This window comes from Ambystoma mexicanum, chromosome 1p (assembly GCF_040938575.1).
Source record: "Ambystoma mexicanum isolate Mex_15411 chromosome 1p, UKY_AmexF1_1, whole genome shotgun sequence".
In the NCBI taxonomy this organism is placed as follows: Eukaryota; Metazoa; Chordata; class Amphibia; order Caudata; family Ambystomatidae; genus Ambystoma; species Ambystoma mexicanum.
Window position 1 is genome coordinate 983,972,691 of NC_090921.1, and position 19,549 is coordinate 983,992,239.

Genomic DNA, 19,549 nt, shown 5'->3' on the forward strand with positions numbered 1-19,549 from the left:
TACTCCCCTGCACAACCTGGTCAGAATGTCCCTCAAACTCACCCCATTCTAAGAAGCTCACCGCTTCCCGTCAAATATGATTTCTTACCTGATAAATTTTCCTTTGTGATCAATAGAGTATTGTTCCTCCTGTACATAATTAAATACAATAAATACATCCCAAACTACCAAAAAAAATTAAAACCTTCACTATTTTGAGTTACCAATAACATTTGCTGTAGGGCTTCCTTCCTGCATAGCACCTTCCACTTTATATATATTCTTTCATTAATACTCCCCAAAGGATGTCTCAGCATCCTTGAAATTGATTGACGTCAGGATATGAGTCTTACTTTGTACTATGCACTTTATTTAAAATGTAATGTAGAGAAATGATGAGTTGGTTTGAGCCTGTTCTCTGTGCTTTGTATTTTATATAGATTTTTATTATGTATTGTAATTTCTCTTCTCAGGTGTCTATGTGATATATTCTGTATTGTTGGGGAGCTGTTTTGTGTCATTTCTCTTCTCAGATGTCTATGTGATATATTATGTATTGTTGGGGAGCTGTTTTGTGTCATTTCTCTTCTCAGATGTCTATGTGATATATTATGTATTGTTGGGGAGCTGTTTTGCTATATTTATCATGTATTGATGATTTACTGTGTTATGGCTTTGATGGAAAAATTCCAAAAAAAGCAATATTATTATTATTTATTCAATTTGACATGGCTGATTTACAACCTTTCAAATAGTAAAAGATACATAATAAAAACGTATTTGCACAGGTAATTATTTATGAATTACACAAGGTCATAATGGACAAGATTTAAATGCAAGATCTTAAAAAGGATTTTAAAAGGGTGATGATATCACCATTTACATTCACGCGTTGATCCAGTTCAAAGCATGTATTACATGAGTATGAACTTAAAAGGTAGGTGTAATAGTTTGTAATTCAAAGGAAATAAATAAAGGTTGACTCACATTTCTGATAATACATGTTAAAATATAATCAACAAGCCACCAACAGCCTGCAATCTTGAAGGTATAGTAGTGTCACCATTCACAATAAAGCACTATTGATTGACAAGAGGAAAAGTGGCATTTAGTTTAGGGATGAGCGAAGTCAAATAGGAGGTGCTCCATGGGCGAGAGAGTGGTGTATTCTGTCCAGTAGGGCCATGTCAACATGATGATAACTGCGAAGCCAACACCAATCTTGCCCACACCTTCTATGTGTTGGAGGTTGTGTTCTGGTGGGACAAGGGTATTGAGCTTGTGCGAAGATGTGGGGCTGAACCAGTAACAATAGTGCCCAGATACCCGGTGGTAAACAGGGCTGATAAGTCTGCAGCATCCAAGCCTGAGAAGCCGGCATTTACCAGAGTAGAAGTGAGCTGTGAGTGATGGGTCTGGGTTGAGCAGTGGCATCACAAGCAGGTTAGGTGGGCTGTGCAGAGATAGCATTTCACAACGTTCCATCAGCCACCCACTGCAGCCCTACACTTTGGAACCAACATCATTAAAGTAGAGTCCAGGCTGTTTAAATCAGCATTCTGTGGAAGGATCTGTGCTGAATGAATCGTCAATATCGGTGATGATTTTATTGGGACAATAATTTGATTGGTTTATAGGCTAGCATATACATGAATGTCATGGTTCTGACATCTCCCCCCACCGCAAGCCTGTTGATCTCCCTGGCAACGTTCCTGCGTCATTTCCTGCACTGTTCCGTGTGTGGGTGTTCACATAACCGGCTTTGCATGAAGGCAATAGCTCTGTATAAAATCTTCCACACCCTGAGGCTGCAAGTTGGCAATGCTCAGAGATTCCAAATAAGAGTAGGCTGTTTGTGGTGACTCTTTTCCTAAAATATTCAATAGATCTAGTTCCAGACAATGCCGGATAAAGAGTCGACTATCTTTATGCAGGTGTAGAGTTGCCTGTCCTCTTCCATGCTAGGCCCCGGTGATGGACTCTGATCTTGTTTTGCTTTCCAGGAAGTGACAGACACCGGCCGCCAGTTCTCAAAGAGGTGTGGGATGGGCACGATGGCTCCTCTCCCTCCGGGCATCACCAGCGAGGAGTGGCCAAGCTACACCCAGGCTGCTTCAGACTGGTCCCACTTCATCTCCACTGCCAAAGAATTCACGCTGCCTGACCCCAAAAGGAGTGGTAAGAGACGCCATATGTATTAGCAGGATTAGGGCCTGCGTATACCCCCTCAGATGGCACGGCCCATATTTTCTGTGAACTCCTCTATCTGAGGGCAGATAGTCCTTGTTGTTTTAAATACCGTGCAGGGTGATACAGTGAGATAGGATGGTCAGACATACCTTGTGGTGCCTGCTATTCTATGCAGTGTGATACAGTGAGATAGAAGGGATAGACATGCCCTGCCTTTTCCATTACAACATGCAGTGTAATGCAGTGGGATAGAAGGGATAGACATACCTTGTGGTGCCAACTATTACACACAGTGTGATACAGGGAGAAAGAAGGGTCAGACTGACCTGGTGGTGCCCACTGCTCTATGCAGTGTGATGCAGTGAGACGGAGGGTTAGCGTTATCTTGTGGTGCACACTATTCCATGCAGTATAATGCAGTGAGATTGAACAGCTAGACATGCCTTGTGGTGACAACTATTCCATGCAGTGTTATGCAGTGAGATAGAAGGGTTAGGCGTACCTTGGGGGGCCCACTATTACATACAGTGTGATAAAGTGAGATAGAAGGGTTAGTCATACCTTGCTATGCACTATTATATGCAGTGCAATGAGATAGAAGGGTTAGGGTTACCTTGTGGTGCCCACTATTCCAGGTAGTCTAATGCTATGAGATATAGGTCAGACTTACTTTTTGATGCCTACCGTTGCATGCCGTGTGATACAGTGTAATAGAAGGGTTAGACGAACTTCGGGGGAGCCCACTGTTATATGCAGTGTAATACAGAGAGATAGAACGGTTAGACATACAGTGTAGTACCAACTATTACATGCAGTGTAATACAGTGATATAGAATGGTCAAACATATCTTGGGGTGCCCACTGTTACATGCCGTGCAATACAGTGAGATAGAAGGGTCAGACGTACCTTGGGGTGCCTGCTATTGCACGCAGTGTGATAAAGGGAGAAAGAATTGTCAGACTTACCTTGTGGTTCCCACTTTTCTATGCAGTGCAATACAGTGACATGGAATGGTTAGACACGCTTTGGGGTCCCCACTATTCCATGCAGTGTTATACAGTGAGATACATGGGTGAGATGTGCCTTAGGGTGCCCACTGCAGTGTAATACAGTGAGATAGAAGGGTTAGACATACTTTGTGGTGCCCGCTATTCCATGCATTATGATACAGTGAAATAGACGGGTTTAGACATCATAATTTGTCTTGTCCACTATTACATCCAGTGGAACAAGGAGATAGGAGGGTCAGAAATACCTTGTGATGCCCGCTAGTCCATGCAGTGTGATACAGTGAGATAAACAGGTTAGACACAAATTGTCTTTTCCACTATAACATGCAGTGTAATACAGCGGGATATAAGGGATAGACATAACTTGTGGTGCCAAATATGACATACAAAGTTATAAAGGGAGAGCTGGGTGGCAGCGAATGAACGGCAAGTGAAAAGACAAACTTGCTTTGTCAAAAAGGCTGGTACTAACATCAACCTAATGTTACTGAATTTGTTAAAACAAGAGGCTATTCGAGACAAAATCCAGGTATTTGCAGGATTTATTGATTGAAAGCTTGCATTCGATATGATCAACAGACAAGCACTCTGGGAAAAATTAGAACTTTGGAGGTGCCCCCCGGAAATTCTGGAGCCCATCAAACTATTGTACAGTAACACCAGCATACGAATCCGGATGACAGCTGATGGCATAGTATCCGTGCCAATCAACACCTACAATGGATTGAAACAGGGATGCCCACTTGCAGCTACCCTTTTCAAACTTTTCACCTCAGATTTGGATGAGTATATGAGCATTCCATCACGGAATCCGCCTAAAGTCAATGCTGCCCCCTTATCGCAGATGATGGATGCTGATGATATTGTGTTGTTTGATAAAACGCAGCAGGGCTTACAAATATGTCTGGATCGAATGTAAAGCTATATGACATTGAACTAACTAAAAATTAACACAAATGCCACTAACAAAGAAGCGGATGAACTCGCAATTTACCTAGTTTTTACAGAATAACAAACTAACACGGGTCAATACAGTCAAACACTTAGGTGTATGGGTTAATCAATCTAAAGTTGAAGCTGAATGGAGTATACACCTTAAATCCAAATCCCACGCGCTAGCCAGACAAGGAGCCTTTATCCATAGAAAATATGGGAAATATTAATTGCAACCGGTCGTAACCTTTTTTCGCCAAAAGGTCGTAGCAATCCTAGTTTATGGTGCTGAAACAATGCTAAACCTAAACACAGAGACATGGCAACAGCTAGAAGCCATCTTTTGGCGCAACGTTTTAGCTCTACCACAGTCCTTCCCCTTGGCTAGGATTCCATACGAAATTGCAACACAATCATTGCAATCCATCGTGTTGTGTAAACATCTTGGCTTATTCCGGAAAATCTTGAGTGACGAATATATCCCATCTATTGAGATACTTCGTACTAATGCTGCAGCAGTTAGCAAACAAACACTGAACAACTGGAAAAACAAAATGGAAGTACATCTTGAGAAGGCAGACATCTCGATGGAAATGCTGCTCCAGCATCCACAGCATGCAAAGAAAAGAATAATGCAAAATGACTGGATCCTTACAATCCAACCAAAGATGCAATATCATATGAATCTCAAGTGTGACATGGAGATAAGGCCTGTCAATCATCTTCTGGATTATCTGAAACTCTTTCCTGATAAGCATATTAGAGACATGTTTCTGTGACTATGCCTCAACTTGCTCCCCACACGTGAACACTTGCTAAAAATCAAACAAATTTCTAGCGTACAAGCCTTTTGTAGATTTTGCAAAAAACAAACACAAATTGAAACTCTTTTCCATGTCCTAATGGAATGTAAAGAACTGATAGAAAATAGAAAATTGTACAGTGGAATGGTTTTGCTGTCCACACTACAGCTGAATGCAAAGGAAAGATGGGAACAAATACTGTTAGCAATAACAAGAAATTGACTTATACGATTATTCAATTTTGAAAAAATATTATCAAAGAGGATGTAATGAATTAAGAACGATTTATTTATTGATTTTTTTTGCTCTTCTTTTTTTCTTTTTTATGTATAGACTGACAATTATGAATGTAATGTATAGAAATGAAAAGTTTAGAAATAAACTATATCATTTTAATAAAAAAATTAAAAAATAAAGGGAGAAAGAAGGGTCAGACTTACTTTGTGGTGCCCACTGTTCTATGCAGTGTGATACATTGAGACAAAGGGCTAGACATACCTTGTGGGGCCAACTATTCCATGCAGTGTAATGCAGTCAGATAGATGGGTTAGCCATCATACCTGGTCTTGTCCACTACATTCAGTGTAATACAAGGAGATATGAGGGTCAGAAATACCTTGCAGTGCCTGCTAGTCCATGCAGTGTGATACAGTGAAATAAACAGGTCTAGCATATTTTGTCTTTTCCACTATAGCGTGCAGTGTAATACAGCGGGACAGAAGGGGTAGACATACCTTGTGATGCCAACTATTATATACAGTGTGATACAGGGAGACAGAAGGGTTAGATGTACCGTGAGGTGCGCATTGTTGTAGTGTGATGCAGGTAGAAAGAACGGTCAGACTTTCCTTATGATGGCCACTGTTCTATGCAGTGTGATACAGTGAGATAGAAGGGTTAACATACCATGTGGTGCCAACTATTACGCACAGTGTGATAGAGGGAGATATAGATGGGACAGATTTGCCTTGTGGTGCTCACTGTTCTATGCAGTGTGATACAGTGGGATAGAGTGGTCCACATGCCTTGAGTTTTTCTATTATTCCAGGGGTTGCAAGGAGTAAACTCCCTTTGGGGTCCTTCCTTTCATTTAGCAATAATGTGAAATTGAAGGGGCTAAGATTCCTTAGAAACCGTCTATATTCTGTGCGTGCAAGTGGTAAAGTACATATAGCATGCAGTGTGATACAGTGAGAGAGAAGAGGTAGACATGCCCGGGCATGTCCTCTATTCATGCAGTGAGATGGAGAGAGGGCATACAGGCCTCGCTGGTTTATTGTTCAAGGGAAGGGGCAGCAGCATCGGGGAAGGATTTGCATGCTTCAAAATGATATAAAGTGATTTCAAAGAAACGGATGCAAGAGCACGGGGGCTACCACCAGAACCTCTGCGGTGAAGCCTAACCCTGAACAATGTGGGACATACAGAATAGGAGGCAGGCAGCAAGAAAAACACTTGCCACATCCTTCCTCTGGCAAGGTTCCCAAGGAGAAACTGCATCTCCCCTGAGAGGTCAATAAACGGGGACGGCTCCTTCCCAATGCACCCTTGCTATTTGCAAAGCGCAGAGCAAGAGGAAGGGGGCTGAGGAAGTGCATTTAGGAACGGCACCCCCCTCAGCACTGAGAGACAGCGAGAAACAAACCGCTGCCTTCTCCCCTGTACAGCTGAAAGCAATGCGGGGACAATACTATCTGCCAAAGGTCTTCTCGTAGGTGCCCCACAGGAGTAGAGTCATAGTTTAGGGAGGAATCGCCTGCACTCTCTTCGAAGTGAGCCAAGCGCCACCACATTCTACCCCATTGGCACTCTGCAGCCTCAGTCAGTCGAGCATTGAGAATGTGTTTTTTTTATTGCGGGGGGTGGAGGGGCACAAGCAGATACGCAATTGTGCCCTTGCACACAGCCTAGGTTTCTACAGGTACCCTGCAGGCCACACACCTGGGACCAGACAACAGCTCCGGAAACAAGTACTCAAAATGGAAGCAGTCGAAATGTCAATTTTGGTGCAGAAATGTTGCATTCATTATTTAGAATGATAAAATGGAGGCTGAATGGTACATGTTCTTTAGATTACAAATAGCACAGCATCCAAAGTGAACATGTTTATTTCTTTAAATATTACGAGGACCTCGATCTGGTAAAAATGCCAGGAAAATTGCCAGTAATACCGGCATGAGTATTTTTACCGGACTGGGGAAACTTGAGTTTGCCGCTAGCGACCACGGATGTTCTGTGTGGGCCTGACCTGCCGGGAGATCAGGCCCCTACTGCCAACAAAATGCCGGAATCAGTGATTCAGACAATCCCATCCCATGGAGTGCTGGGAACTTACCATCGTCTCTGCCACCCGTAATATCCCGGTAACACCGGGATATCCGGCAGCAGGGACGGTAAGGCAGGTATCCCACCGGCAATTCCGGCAGGATACCGGCAAACCTGTAATGAGGGCAACTCAAAACAATGCATATTATTGTTAATGCAGACTCGATAGCGAACAACTGGATCCTTCCAAACCCTCACACACCTCCATACCCACCCTTTGCCTCCCAACCAAAACCTCCCCATGATTCTAAAAGAAACTATTTTCTAAATACCTGCCCTGCCTACTCTACATCAGGTCTTGCTGCCCATATGAACATTATTTTCAATTTTTTAAAACTGATTTTATAACATTAATTCAACATCAGATACATTGTAGTTTTTATTCTACATTTTCAGTTTGACCAATTACCAAATTCTCAAGTATGGCTCCAGCAAATCTAAACTTTCCACGTCTCCCTTTTTTAGCAAACCGCAATTAAATGTTATTTATATTCACCACATCAGGAATGGATTGCAGCGGACAACGTAACCAAAGAGTTTAGGAGTCCAAGTCTATTTGCGGTGTCAACATCTGCTCAAGACACCTCTGACCTTTCAGTCTGTTTGTTAACATTCACTAATTCTTTAAAGGTGTTGTTGAATGACTGTGGTTATATCCAGGTGAGTGACTGTGTTGCTCATGTCTCTTTGAGTCCAGTGTTGGGTGGTTCTGACCCATCTCCCAAATATTCTTTTACCAACTTGAGAAGATCCACTGCAGCCTTAATGAGTGCATCTATATCTACTGTGAAAGAGGAGCGGCGACATCAGTCCAAGATGGTGGTCCTAAATCGACACTATTTCAGCAAAGGGATGCAGGGGATTTCTTTCACACTATACTATACACCCGAGTAAGAGGAAGCATGTGCCATTTTGGCATGGGCGTAATTATAGGGGGGGACAGGGTTGTTTGTCCCCCCCAACTTCCATGGCACACCATTTTGTCCCTATTCATTTGGCTGGGGCACCTTTTCTTCAGATGTCATGTCACCCCCAACATTTTCAGCAAAGTTACTCCACTGCATTTTGGTCACATGATCATTAGGCAATCTGGACCATGGGAAAGGTAATGATCACAGTTAAAGATTATTTAGCCATTTTAGTCAACATATCTTTGCAGAAGTTCTTGTAGTGCTGACGGCCACTGAAGAGAAGCAAATAAAAACTATTAAGCGTGAAAAGATAAAGGTTCACAGTGAAGCAAGAGCTAGGCGGAAGCAAATGGTATACACTTCCTTCATAGTTATGCATCGAGTAGGTAAGTCAGGCTTCCCGCCACTGAGCAGTAACATCGAGTTGAGTTTTAAGAAGGCTGGACAGACATGCACATCACCCCCTAAGAACTGCATTATAGGTGTATGTTTCTCATGCATATGCATTGTGGATATCCTGAAAACCTGACTGCGTTCTACTATTCAGATGGTCACCGAGATCGGCTCAGATATTAGATACAACATGGAAGGTTATCCATACTGGGTGATAGTACTGGTGGCAATATGCCAGCACCTAGCATGCAGGCGTGTGGATGCTAGCGTGAAATGTGCAGCACATACAAACATGACAGCAGCAAGACTTGCCAGAAAGGAATAACCCAGGCCCAAAAAGGAAGATGAATGGGGGCATGGGTGCAGGTAGGGATGAGTGAGGAACAGGGGACATGGAGGGAGCCCCTGAAAGCAGAAGAAAATGAGAACTGAGACAATGGCAGAAAACACACCATCATTTGGGTCTGATAAGTAGCTGCTAGTCGAAGAGGCACCGACACCTCCATAAAGTGCAGTCCGCATTGTTTTAACAGTGTATCCACATAGAACCAGAGAACTGAACTATATGCACTCTCCCGATGTCAAACCTTAGTGTAAAATTCGAGAATTAACCTCCATTGGTCAGTAAGGGTTATAAACAGTAAAGCAACAGCACATGGAAACTCTACCTTGGTGTCTTGGTACGGAAACTCTACCTTGGTATCTTGGCATGGAAACTCTACCTTGGTATCTTGGTACGGAAACTCTACCATGGTAACTTGGTATGGAAACTCTTTCTTAGTATGTTGGTGTGGAAACTCTATCTTGGTATTTTGGTATGGAAACTCTACCTTGGTTGCTTGGTACGGAAGCTCTACCAGTTATCTTGGTGTGGAAACTCTACCATGGTATCTTGGTATGGAAACTCTACCTTGGTATCTTGGTACAGAAACTCTACCTTGGTATCATGGTATGGAAACTCTACCTTGGTATCTTGGTATGGAAACTCTACCTTGGTATCTTGGCACGGAAACTCTACCTTGGTATCTTGGTATCAAAACTCTACCTTGGTATCTTTGTTCCTTGGTCTTGTTGATAACCTGAATGCATTACAAGGTGGTATGTTTAAAATCTAGGAAACAGAAACAGCCTAAAGCAATGCTGAAGGACAGAACACAGTGAGAACTCCACAAGGCAATCATTGTACAGCACTTTATGAGAAGAGGGGTCTGCTGTCTTTTGATAACAGTGACAGAGACTCTGAGTTACCAACTAGTTCGAAAACAAACAGAGGGAACTTAGAGCTTGTGTCAAAAGAAGACAGGTCCACTGAATGCGCTCCGCTTGCCTTGAGAAAGCGCAGTTTTGTAAGGAAGAAAATGTAAAGGACAGATTCCAGCTCATAAGAGCACATGGGACCTCCAATATTGCAGGATACGAGCCCTAACTCCTCGATCACAAGCTTTAACAAGAATTGGGCAAGAAACCTGATTGGGATTTATACGTTTTTATTTTAGTAATAATTTGGGCGGTATTGTGCAAAAACGACTGTTGGACTATTATATTACCTCAGGCATAGTGGATTCTCCCATTTCGCTGAAATCCTAACGCCATCACTGACCACGGCAGTGACTTTCAGCTAAATTGTAGCGAATACAGCCAGAAATGATAGTGGTTGATTATATTGAAGTATTAGCCACAGTGCCCTGCTAGAAGACCACACATCTTTTTTGATGAATAATATAGAGCCAGTAAAGGGAAGTTTGTACATACATCCCCTGGTAGATAGTAAGGCGGAAGGGATGGATAGCTACAGATTGTGGTAAGGGGGGAGATAAGTCTGCGAAATCGAACACATAGACGTGTTCGGAAAAGTGTGTATGTGTGCGTGTGTGTGTATGTGTGTGTGTGTAATTATGGATTATTGTGTCAAATTCTTCTTGCTTCTGTTGGAACCCTCTCTTGTCATCTTTTTCTTTCTCCCAACAGTTTTGAGCTACAGTGGATACGCAGTACGCTACCTAAAGCCAGGCCCGACACAAACATGGCGGGTAAGTGTTAGTTCTATGTGGTTTGTATAACACAGAGCGTAACCTTTCGAACACTTCAGAGTGCTTTTGTGGGCACAGGAGGAAACATAGAGGAATTGGTCAGCTGAGTTGATCAGAAAGGTACCCTGTTAGTGTATACTCAATGTGGAACGGATAGGATTTAAGCCCTTTCTGGTGCTTCAGGAAGTGTGTTACCAGGCAGATGGGCTGTGGCTAGGAGCTCTAAAGAGTGGCCATTGTAAATGAACAGAGCATCCCCATACCAAATGCGTCTCATATGAAAAAGTGAACATTTCTTGCAAACAGTCAATTGGGGTATGAAAAACTGGATAGATAGCTTGGTGGCTCACCCAGGCAGTATTTTATAAGATGTCTCCCCGACAGTTTTGCAGTCTGTCAGTTGCTTAATCATGAGCCTGAACAATGACTTCAAAGCTGGTGTTATGTTTTGATTGTCAAGCGCCACACATCACCCTTTGGTCACTGCATGGGGATAGGCGGATTGCATTTCCTAACACACATTTTGATGTGGACAATTTGGATTAACATATTTATTGCATTAACAATAACAAACGCAAGTACATGCACATATTATAATGCATTAAGCTTGATTTCTAGGACCATGTATACACATATGTTGCATCGTTTTAGTATAACTTGGTACACATTAATGTTATTCAGTGTAATGTAAACACAGGAAACCGTAGAAATTCTCCATTTAAACAGCAGATCAATGTTGAAAGCACATTTCAATGCAATGTGTCACTACGAGATTTGGAATTTCTTTTTTAATAATACATATTTTATTTTCATTTCCGATGAAATAGTGCAAGGGCTATTCGTCTGCATGAAATACCTTCAACTAGAGATCACGCTCTACTTTATAGAACGTCAAATTGACACTTAAATCTTCATGCCATGTTTAGATGTAAAAGCCCTTTTCAAATGTTTATGATCTTAAAATGCAAGGCCAGGTTTTTATTAGTAATCGACTCTTCTCAACATAGCCCTTTTAATGGGCAGTAGGGTTTATCAGAATGGTTATTTTACAACCGAAATTGAATTTCTGCTTAAATGTGTTTTAGTATGTGTAGTTAAGATGAAATATAACAGTATACCAATTCCATTATTACTATTAGGTTATTTATTGAGCGCAGTTCTAGCTTTGGGAAGCAAGAGAACACTTTATAATCATAGGGGCAGTGGCGTAACACAAAATGTGGGGACCCCCCTGCGAGCCATGCTGAGGGGGCCCCCCCAACTGAGTAACAAATCACGGGTCGTGCTACACTCTGAGCCGACCTGGATTATCACGCTTGCACAATACGCAAAAACGTGCTGCTGAAGGGGTATGCCGCACACTGTACTAGCAGAAAGATATATTTATGTGTTTTAATGCAATATACAGCACACTTTCTGAGAAAAATTGGCTAAAAAGCCAGAGTGTTTGCAATTGTTTTGTAGGGTAACAGTAATCCAATACATGCAAGTCACCAACAGTGCACAGGAACATGAATGCTTTGCTATTAAAAATGCAATGCCACATTAAAAACATGTCCCACTGGATGCACAATGTAGACTAGTGTAGACACGTAATAGCATTACAGTAAAGCATGCCAGGCTATATTTAGAAATACCTAGACTGGTTGCACAAAAATGCCAGTCGAAGCAATAACACTCATCAATAAGAGAGCACACATTGAAGCCCGGGTCTCTGCAGCCTCTAACAACATGGCCAAACTCTTTAAAATCTGCACGGAACTGGTCAATCCAGCTGCGGTCTCCACCTCTCCTGTTCCCTCCCAGGCCCTCTGTATGGCTCTGGCCTCTCACGTCTCTGCTAAAACTCAGGACATCCTGTCCACTATCTCCTTTTCCTCTCCCTCTTCCTCTCTCGCCCTCCCCCCCTTTGGCCATCTCTACCTCTCCTCCTCCTTTCTCCTCTTTCTCTCTGACAACACCTTCAAAGGTTTCTAGACAAGTCCGATCCATGAAAGTGTTGTCCAAACAGGTACTCCCCAGCTCCTCCAGAACCATCACGGACCATATTGACACCCTCGCTGCAGCCTTGGCCGATTTCTGTAATAACTCTTTCACCACTGGAATGCTCCCCTCTCCCCTAAAGCACTCCCTTGTGCACCCACTCCTCAACAAGTCATCTGCCGATCCTACCTGTCCAGCAAACTATTGTCCAATCTCCCTCAGCCCTTTCCTGAGCAAACTCTAGGAAAAAAGCTGGCCATCTCCCAGCTTGCTCTCCACATTGACAGGCCGATTCATGGAATTAATTTGCGCTGAAATTTTCGGCGCATGCGCGCGAAAGCGTACGAATCGCAGTGCAAGTGGGAAAATCGCAGTGAAACCCACGCACAGCGATTCATGGAAGTCTGTGCGCGTGTAAATCCCTGGATGTGTGCTAAAATTCTGTGTGGCGCACGCTGGCGCACATGTCTCCAAACAGCGTGCGCTAAGCGCACAGCGAAAGCGCACATAGCGCAGCACACACAACAAAAGTAGGCGGAACAGGGGGTGTAAAAACGCGGAATGGGGAACAACGCGTGAAAATGTGGGCGTCACGGGGGAAGTACAGGAGGCAAATGCGCGGAACGCCCACACGCGCCTCTACAAAACATATTCATGGGATTGAACGGGGCTAATGCGTGCGCCAAAAAGACGCGCTAATCCGGAAACACGTACGCCAGAAGGAAGCAGGCGTACGTGGACCTGCGCAGCATAAAAGTGCGCGCAAACAACAAAAATGCCCAGACGCCAAGATGAATATACCGTTCCTAGCAGCAGTGGTCGTGGGATACCGCAGTAGGAGGAGGAGGATAGTCAGGCCCAGAAATTTTACACCCAGAACCAGTCTAATGACCAGGTGTATGGGAGGTACAGGTTTCCACCTCACATAATACTTGACCTGGTGAGTGAGTGGGAGGATGACCTCACATCACCCACCCTGTGCTCCCAAGCACTCTGCCCCCTGGAGAAGGTCCTCAATGTACTGCACTTCTTGGCCACTGGATCATTTCAGCGGACAAGTGCTATAGTGGGGGGGGGGGGTCACAGGCCACGCAGTCACGCTGCCTACACCAGGTGTTGGCCATTATGACTGCATGCCCATCAGTCCGCAGGCAGATATACCTGCCCAGAACACCTGCAGAAAGGCAGGCTGCCGTCCAGGATTTCTATGGGGTGGCACAATTCCCCAAAGTGCTAGGTGCCATTGATTGCACCCATGTGGATCTACGTCCCCCCAGGGCATCTGAGCACATCTATAGAAACCGCAAGCACTGGCATTCCATCAACGTGCAGGTAGTATGTGATGCCAAGGGAATTATCACCTCAGTATATGCCAACTATCCAGGGTCCACCCACGACAGTTTCATCTACAGAATGTCAACCCTAAACCGGGACCTAGAAGCTGGGCGGCATGGCGATACATGGCTGCTAAGTGAGTATAAATGCCTCTGCACATGTATGCATGTCAGATACTGAGTAATGCCACAACCCCACTAATGATACCCATCACCACCTCCCCAGGGGACAGTGCCTACCCTCTGAGCACCCACATGATGACGCCAATTCGGAACCCCACCACGCCACCCGAGGTAGGATACAACACAGCCCATATTGCAACCCGGGACATAGTGGAGCGCACATTTGGAGTGCTCAAGTCACGCTTTCGCTCCCTTGACTGCTCTGGTGGGCAGCTGTTATATGCTCCGTGTGCAGGATCATAGTGGCAGCATGTGTCCTGCACAACGTTGCAACACGCCGGGGCCTGCCGGTGGACATGGTGGTGCCCCCACATCCACAACCACATGCACGCCCGCTGCGCATGGGAGGGGAAAGGGCACGTGGTGAGGCAGCCCGTACGCAGCTGGTGGCTAATTACTTCACATAAAATCACACCCCTGTGTAGTGCACACAGCCCTGGCACATACCAGCTGACAATCAATGATGATGACATAAGGGACACTCAACTGTCACAACCATACCAGCCTGAGATTGTTCACATGGAAGTGTTACATTGTGTGCATCCCTACCTACCCAAACACCACCAATGCTGTGTCATCAAAAGACATACATCTATGCTGCTAAATTCATTACCCCCTTGCTAAATACAACATGAGAACAGCGCCATGTCACCCAACCCCTCCCCAGCTCCACCACCAAACACACCATGGCATGTCATGCAATGTGAAAGCAAAAAAAGGGTGGTCAGTCATAATGTAGAATGCAATAATGTAGAAAGTCAAAATGTCGATTTTTTTTTTAGAAAACAATAATGTCGAATGACAATAATGTCGAATTTGTTCTACATTTTTTAGAATTTTTTCGAAAAAAATAAATAAATATATATATAATTAAAATGTGTTGAGTATGAGGGGTGAGAGGGTGGAGAAGGGGACCCCCCCTAGTAAATGATACTCTTCTTGTTTATTTATTTATTGATAGTGCTAATTGAAATTTTATTTCGACATTTTTTTTTCTAAAAATGGACTCTTTTCATTATATGTATAGGTTTACGACATTATTGTTTTCTACATTTTTTTTTCTATATTATGACTATAAACCCAAAAAAAACAATGCACAAGACCTGACACAAGTGTCACAAAGTACACTGTCCTTAATGGAAACTGCCCACACACAATATGCTCCCAGTAATGTATAACTAACAGCACACATTACCAAATACTTACCACCAACACAATGCTGCAACACAACATGGACAAATGCAAAAACATGACAGTACTAAGTTCAAGTAGTGGAAGTCTTACAAACTTTATACGCCAGCACATTGACCCCTTATAACTGTAGAGTGTTGCTGCCACCCAAATGTCTCAGTGTACTGCATACAACATGAACTGCATCTGCAAAGTAGACGGCCTTGTGAAGACATGAGGAAGGAACCTGCAGCTTTGGAGGAAGACATGGATGCACAAGCACATATCAATACACCATGCAGTGCACAATACAACAACAATATCCACTACGGATGTCTACACAGTATTGACTACAGACTGCCCACACAGCTCATGGGAGCCCAACGTCACTGTGTAATTCACTGTCACTTGGTCACACTCTTTGCAAGCCCATGGAAACAGGAAGCAGGAGGGGTGTGTGTGTCATGAACCCAAGCATCTAACCCAAACTCAGGACAAGCCTGCATGTGCCCAGCCGGAATACAGTGGATGCCCACGGGAGCCACACAAGGCAACACACTGTAAAAAAAAAAAAAAAAAATGGCCTTGTGGGGGTGAGGGGGGGTGGGGGAGGCCACCCAGGAGGTTCGAGGACAGGGTGCACACCAACACCCTGCGTGGATGTTGCGAAAAAAAATACCTCCTTGGGCTCATGGCCTGCACGGCTATGCCATTGTGGGAGAACTGCTGTCGCTCTGCTCATCCTCTGCTGCTGCATTAGGAGGTGGTGGCACTATGGGAGGCAGCCCACGCAAAGCCCTGGTATGGTCCTCCATGGCAGCAAGCATGCGGGTCTGGAAGGTCTGATTCTGGAGGATTAAAGTGCGGAGATCCCCATGCAGCACATCACGGGTTGCCTGCATTTCTGCATGCATGGCCTCGCATGATGCCCAGATCTCCTCACGTGTTGCATGCAGCTCAGCTGAGAGCGAACGTGTGAGCTGCTCCAGCTGCTGGTCTGCCCTTAAATTACTGGAAGACTGTCAGGTTTCATAGAAAATAGGTAATATCTTCAATTAAACAATCATACAATGTTCAAGTTTATTTTATTTTTTGGGTTAAAAGATTATTTCAGTCACTTCACTCAAGATTTGTTGGGCCTTGACCTTTGCATTCAGAGTACAGCAACTACCCCAAGCCAAGATGGATGGCAGAGGCAGGAGTGCTGATTGGGTGGCAGGTTGACAATAGTTTGTTTCCCAACATTCTAAACTGCCTTTCATTAATTTTTCCATCTGAGCTGGTTGTGTTTTTGTGTGTCTCCTGTTTTTCTGGGCCTTGGAAGAAGCATCTTGAAGAAAAGCTTCTATTTAGAAGAACAATGCAACTTGAAAGTTAATAAGTTTTCTCAAGAAGAAGAGATCCATCGTGAGAAAGAAGAAGGCTGCAAGTCTTTCCCACACAACTCAAGTTAAGTGCTATTTCAAGTTTTCATTTCATAGTACAACGTTAGAATCTTTTTTCTTAGCTAATAATTTATTTCAGCAAATAAAGGGTTAACTCCGCTTTTGAGTTTGAGGAGACTCGTAAACAGGAAGGCTTTCGTTTAGTGAGGTTCGCGCGCGCGCAAAAGAAACTGTAATTAACTCATCACTTACCTTGTCAGATTCTTCGTGTTCGGGCTTCAGTGGACGTCGGCTGCAGCAGCGTCGCGTTTTGTTTTTTCCTGAAGTTTCAAGCGGTCCCGCTAAGAAGGAGATTCTCTGGGAAATTCGATGAGGAGTGGCGGCGTTCCTTCCCGTCGTTTGTTTCTCCGTATAGAGGTTAACCCTTTGTTTCCTAGAAGAGAAAAGGTAAGACTTTAAATTCTATTTTTTAAAAGACGTCGTGTATCATTTTTAATTCAAAAACATGGCGAACTGAAAGAATAAGACAGAGAGTTCATATTTGTTGATATAGCAGAAAAAAGGAGGCACTTGCATCATTCCAAGTATCTTTAAAGGAGCCGCATAAGTTAAATATACTTTTCATGTTTCTTACGACTCTCAATTGTGAAAGGTACCTTTCAAGACTTTTAAAAAAAAAAGACAATTACCTGTAAGCTCTGGAAAAGAATGTCAGTCTTAAGGAGAAGATAAGTATCTGGAAAATTGTAAAGACAAAATTAAGATTCTCCAGCTACAGTCAAATTAACCTTGCATGAACACTATTTTGTGACAAGAAGGTGTTAAGGTTCTTCCATCTTGGCTCAGTTCAATTTCATGCTTTCCACTCAAGTACAGGGAAAGATATGCTGAACATTGATTTTTTAAGTTGAATTGTTTCTATACAGTATTTTCTATCAGTTGGCAGTTTGGGTAGAAACAAGTTAAAAAAAAAACTGAAATCTAAAAATTGTACTTCCTCTGGGCTTTTCGCAGAGGATATTCAGGTAGGGAAGTCCTAAATCTATTAAATAACAGCTTGTCAGTTAGTGATAATATATGTTTATTGTACAACTATTTTTCTCTTTCATTCAGAGACCGGAAGAAACCAGAAGTTCCCATGTCTGATTTATTATTTTATCCACTTTTCCCCTTTCCCCCCGGGGGTGTCTAGAGCTCAGCTGTTCATTTAGTTGAGATCTAGACATCTTAGGTGGATAGGTGGACTCAGCAGCTCCTGCGTTGAACCTGATTTACCAGCCTTGACAAAGCCTCAAGTGCAACCAGAGTCTGCCTAAGGTTATGTAGTTCTACCCTCAGGACTTCCCTGTGGCCCTGGGACTCTATTGATATGGATTCGCGCAGAGTCTCCAGTGCCGCCCGTCTGTCCCTGTTGGACGCCAACATGTCTTCCCTGTGTGATTAGCAAATGGAGTCTGTTGCCTGCTGTTGTTGCTCCATCTGCCTTTCAGGGGGGATAATGGAAGTGGCCACCCTCTCCATTGCCTGAGCCATCATTTCTACTGATGCTGCCTGTTGGGTTGCCATACTGTACATGGAGTTTTCCCATACAGTATTGCCTGGTGGGGCACAGCCACCTCGTCGACGGGCACCACACCTGTTTGGGGCAAGGCGATCTGCACCTTGCTGTGCTGGCACTGCCCGAGGGTGCAGGACTGCATTCCCCCTCTGATCTGCTGGCCCAGGAACAGGATCAGATGCTGTGGAGTGTGACCCTGCATCCGTAACCGCCAAAGGCGGACCTACCAACACTGAAATCCCCATAGAGGGTTCTACCCCTGGTCCAGGTGGGTTGGACAGAACAGAATCCCTGCCAGAGACACTTACCTGCGACTGCACATAAGTCTCATCATCCGACTCAGCACCTGAATAGAGGTCTGGGGAGGTGCACCCAGAGGCACCCCTGGACAGTATGGTCTGCAGTAACATTGGGTTTTCACCCACCACCACACCACGTCCCCCACTGGTGCCTGGTCGTGCCTGAGATTCCTCCTGGGTCTGCACCATCTCCTCAACCTCAACAGCACCAAGTGCGTCATCACCTGCAAAAACATGAAAGACAACAAACGGAAACAGGCATGAGCACCATAGCACACACATAGGCCGTGACAAGCCAGAGATCCAGTACATGAATTACACATGTCCCACATGACTATAACCCTGCCATGCATGTACTGTCAAAGAGTTGGAAGTGGAGTTAAAAAGGCAGACACTGGGGAGAGCAAGATGGATATGCAACACATTTGCAGCATGTTGGGTAGCACTGGCATCACACATCAGGCTGTGAGTGGCATGTCCAATACACATACATGACACATGCCACCACACAGATGTCATGTAGCATAGCCACGGTAAATTACAAAACTACAGCAATATGTCAGTGAATGAGTACTGTCACACATCCATGTCACATCGACATGATGCGAAGATTGATGCTGAATAGTGTTGCAAAATATGCATGTGCCACACACTGAAACACATCCAGTGTCCAATAACACAGTCATTGTGGGCTGATCAATGGTTGGTCACTTTAACATTACAGGAAACACCTGTCATCTTCCACATGCAAACAGCTGTAATAAAAAATGTCTGCAGCCCAATACTCCATCGGCCTGAATGGTGTAATCATTAACATAACCAGGTAAAAGTAGTGGCCCAGTGTGGGCTGTAAACAATGACCGAAGCATATCACATATGTTGCAATAGGGCAGAATAATGTGTACTAAAAATGGGAGAGTGGAAACAATCAGCCTGAATGAACACTTACAAAATCTGAACAATGTAGTTGCAAGATGACAGTTCAAGGTAAAGTGCACTAATCTGGGCGTAATTGGCAACTGTGGGCAGAAGGGATACAGTCATACCCAAATCCAAGGCACG

At 44.0% G+C, this 19,549-nt stretch overlaps 1 protein-coding gene across 3 annotated transcripts in view; it reads left to right on the forward strand.

The window, feature by feature from the left end:
* The window catches only part of SPMIP8 (sperm microtubule inner protein 8), a 292,584-nt gene that overhangs the window by 158,313 nt on the left and 114,722 nt on the right, over window positions 1-19,549 (forward strand). For all 3 annotated transcript variants that reach the window (XM_069654425.1, XM_069654435.1, XM_069654417.1), the window contains exons 4-5: window positions 1,983-2,157; window positions 10,514-10,575. In XM_069654425.1, coding sequence (XP_069510526.1) covers window positions 1,983-2,157; window positions 10,514-10,575 — 237 coding nt within the window. The remainder of the gene's footprint in view (window positions 1-1,982; window positions 2,158-10,513; window positions 10,576-19,549) is intronic.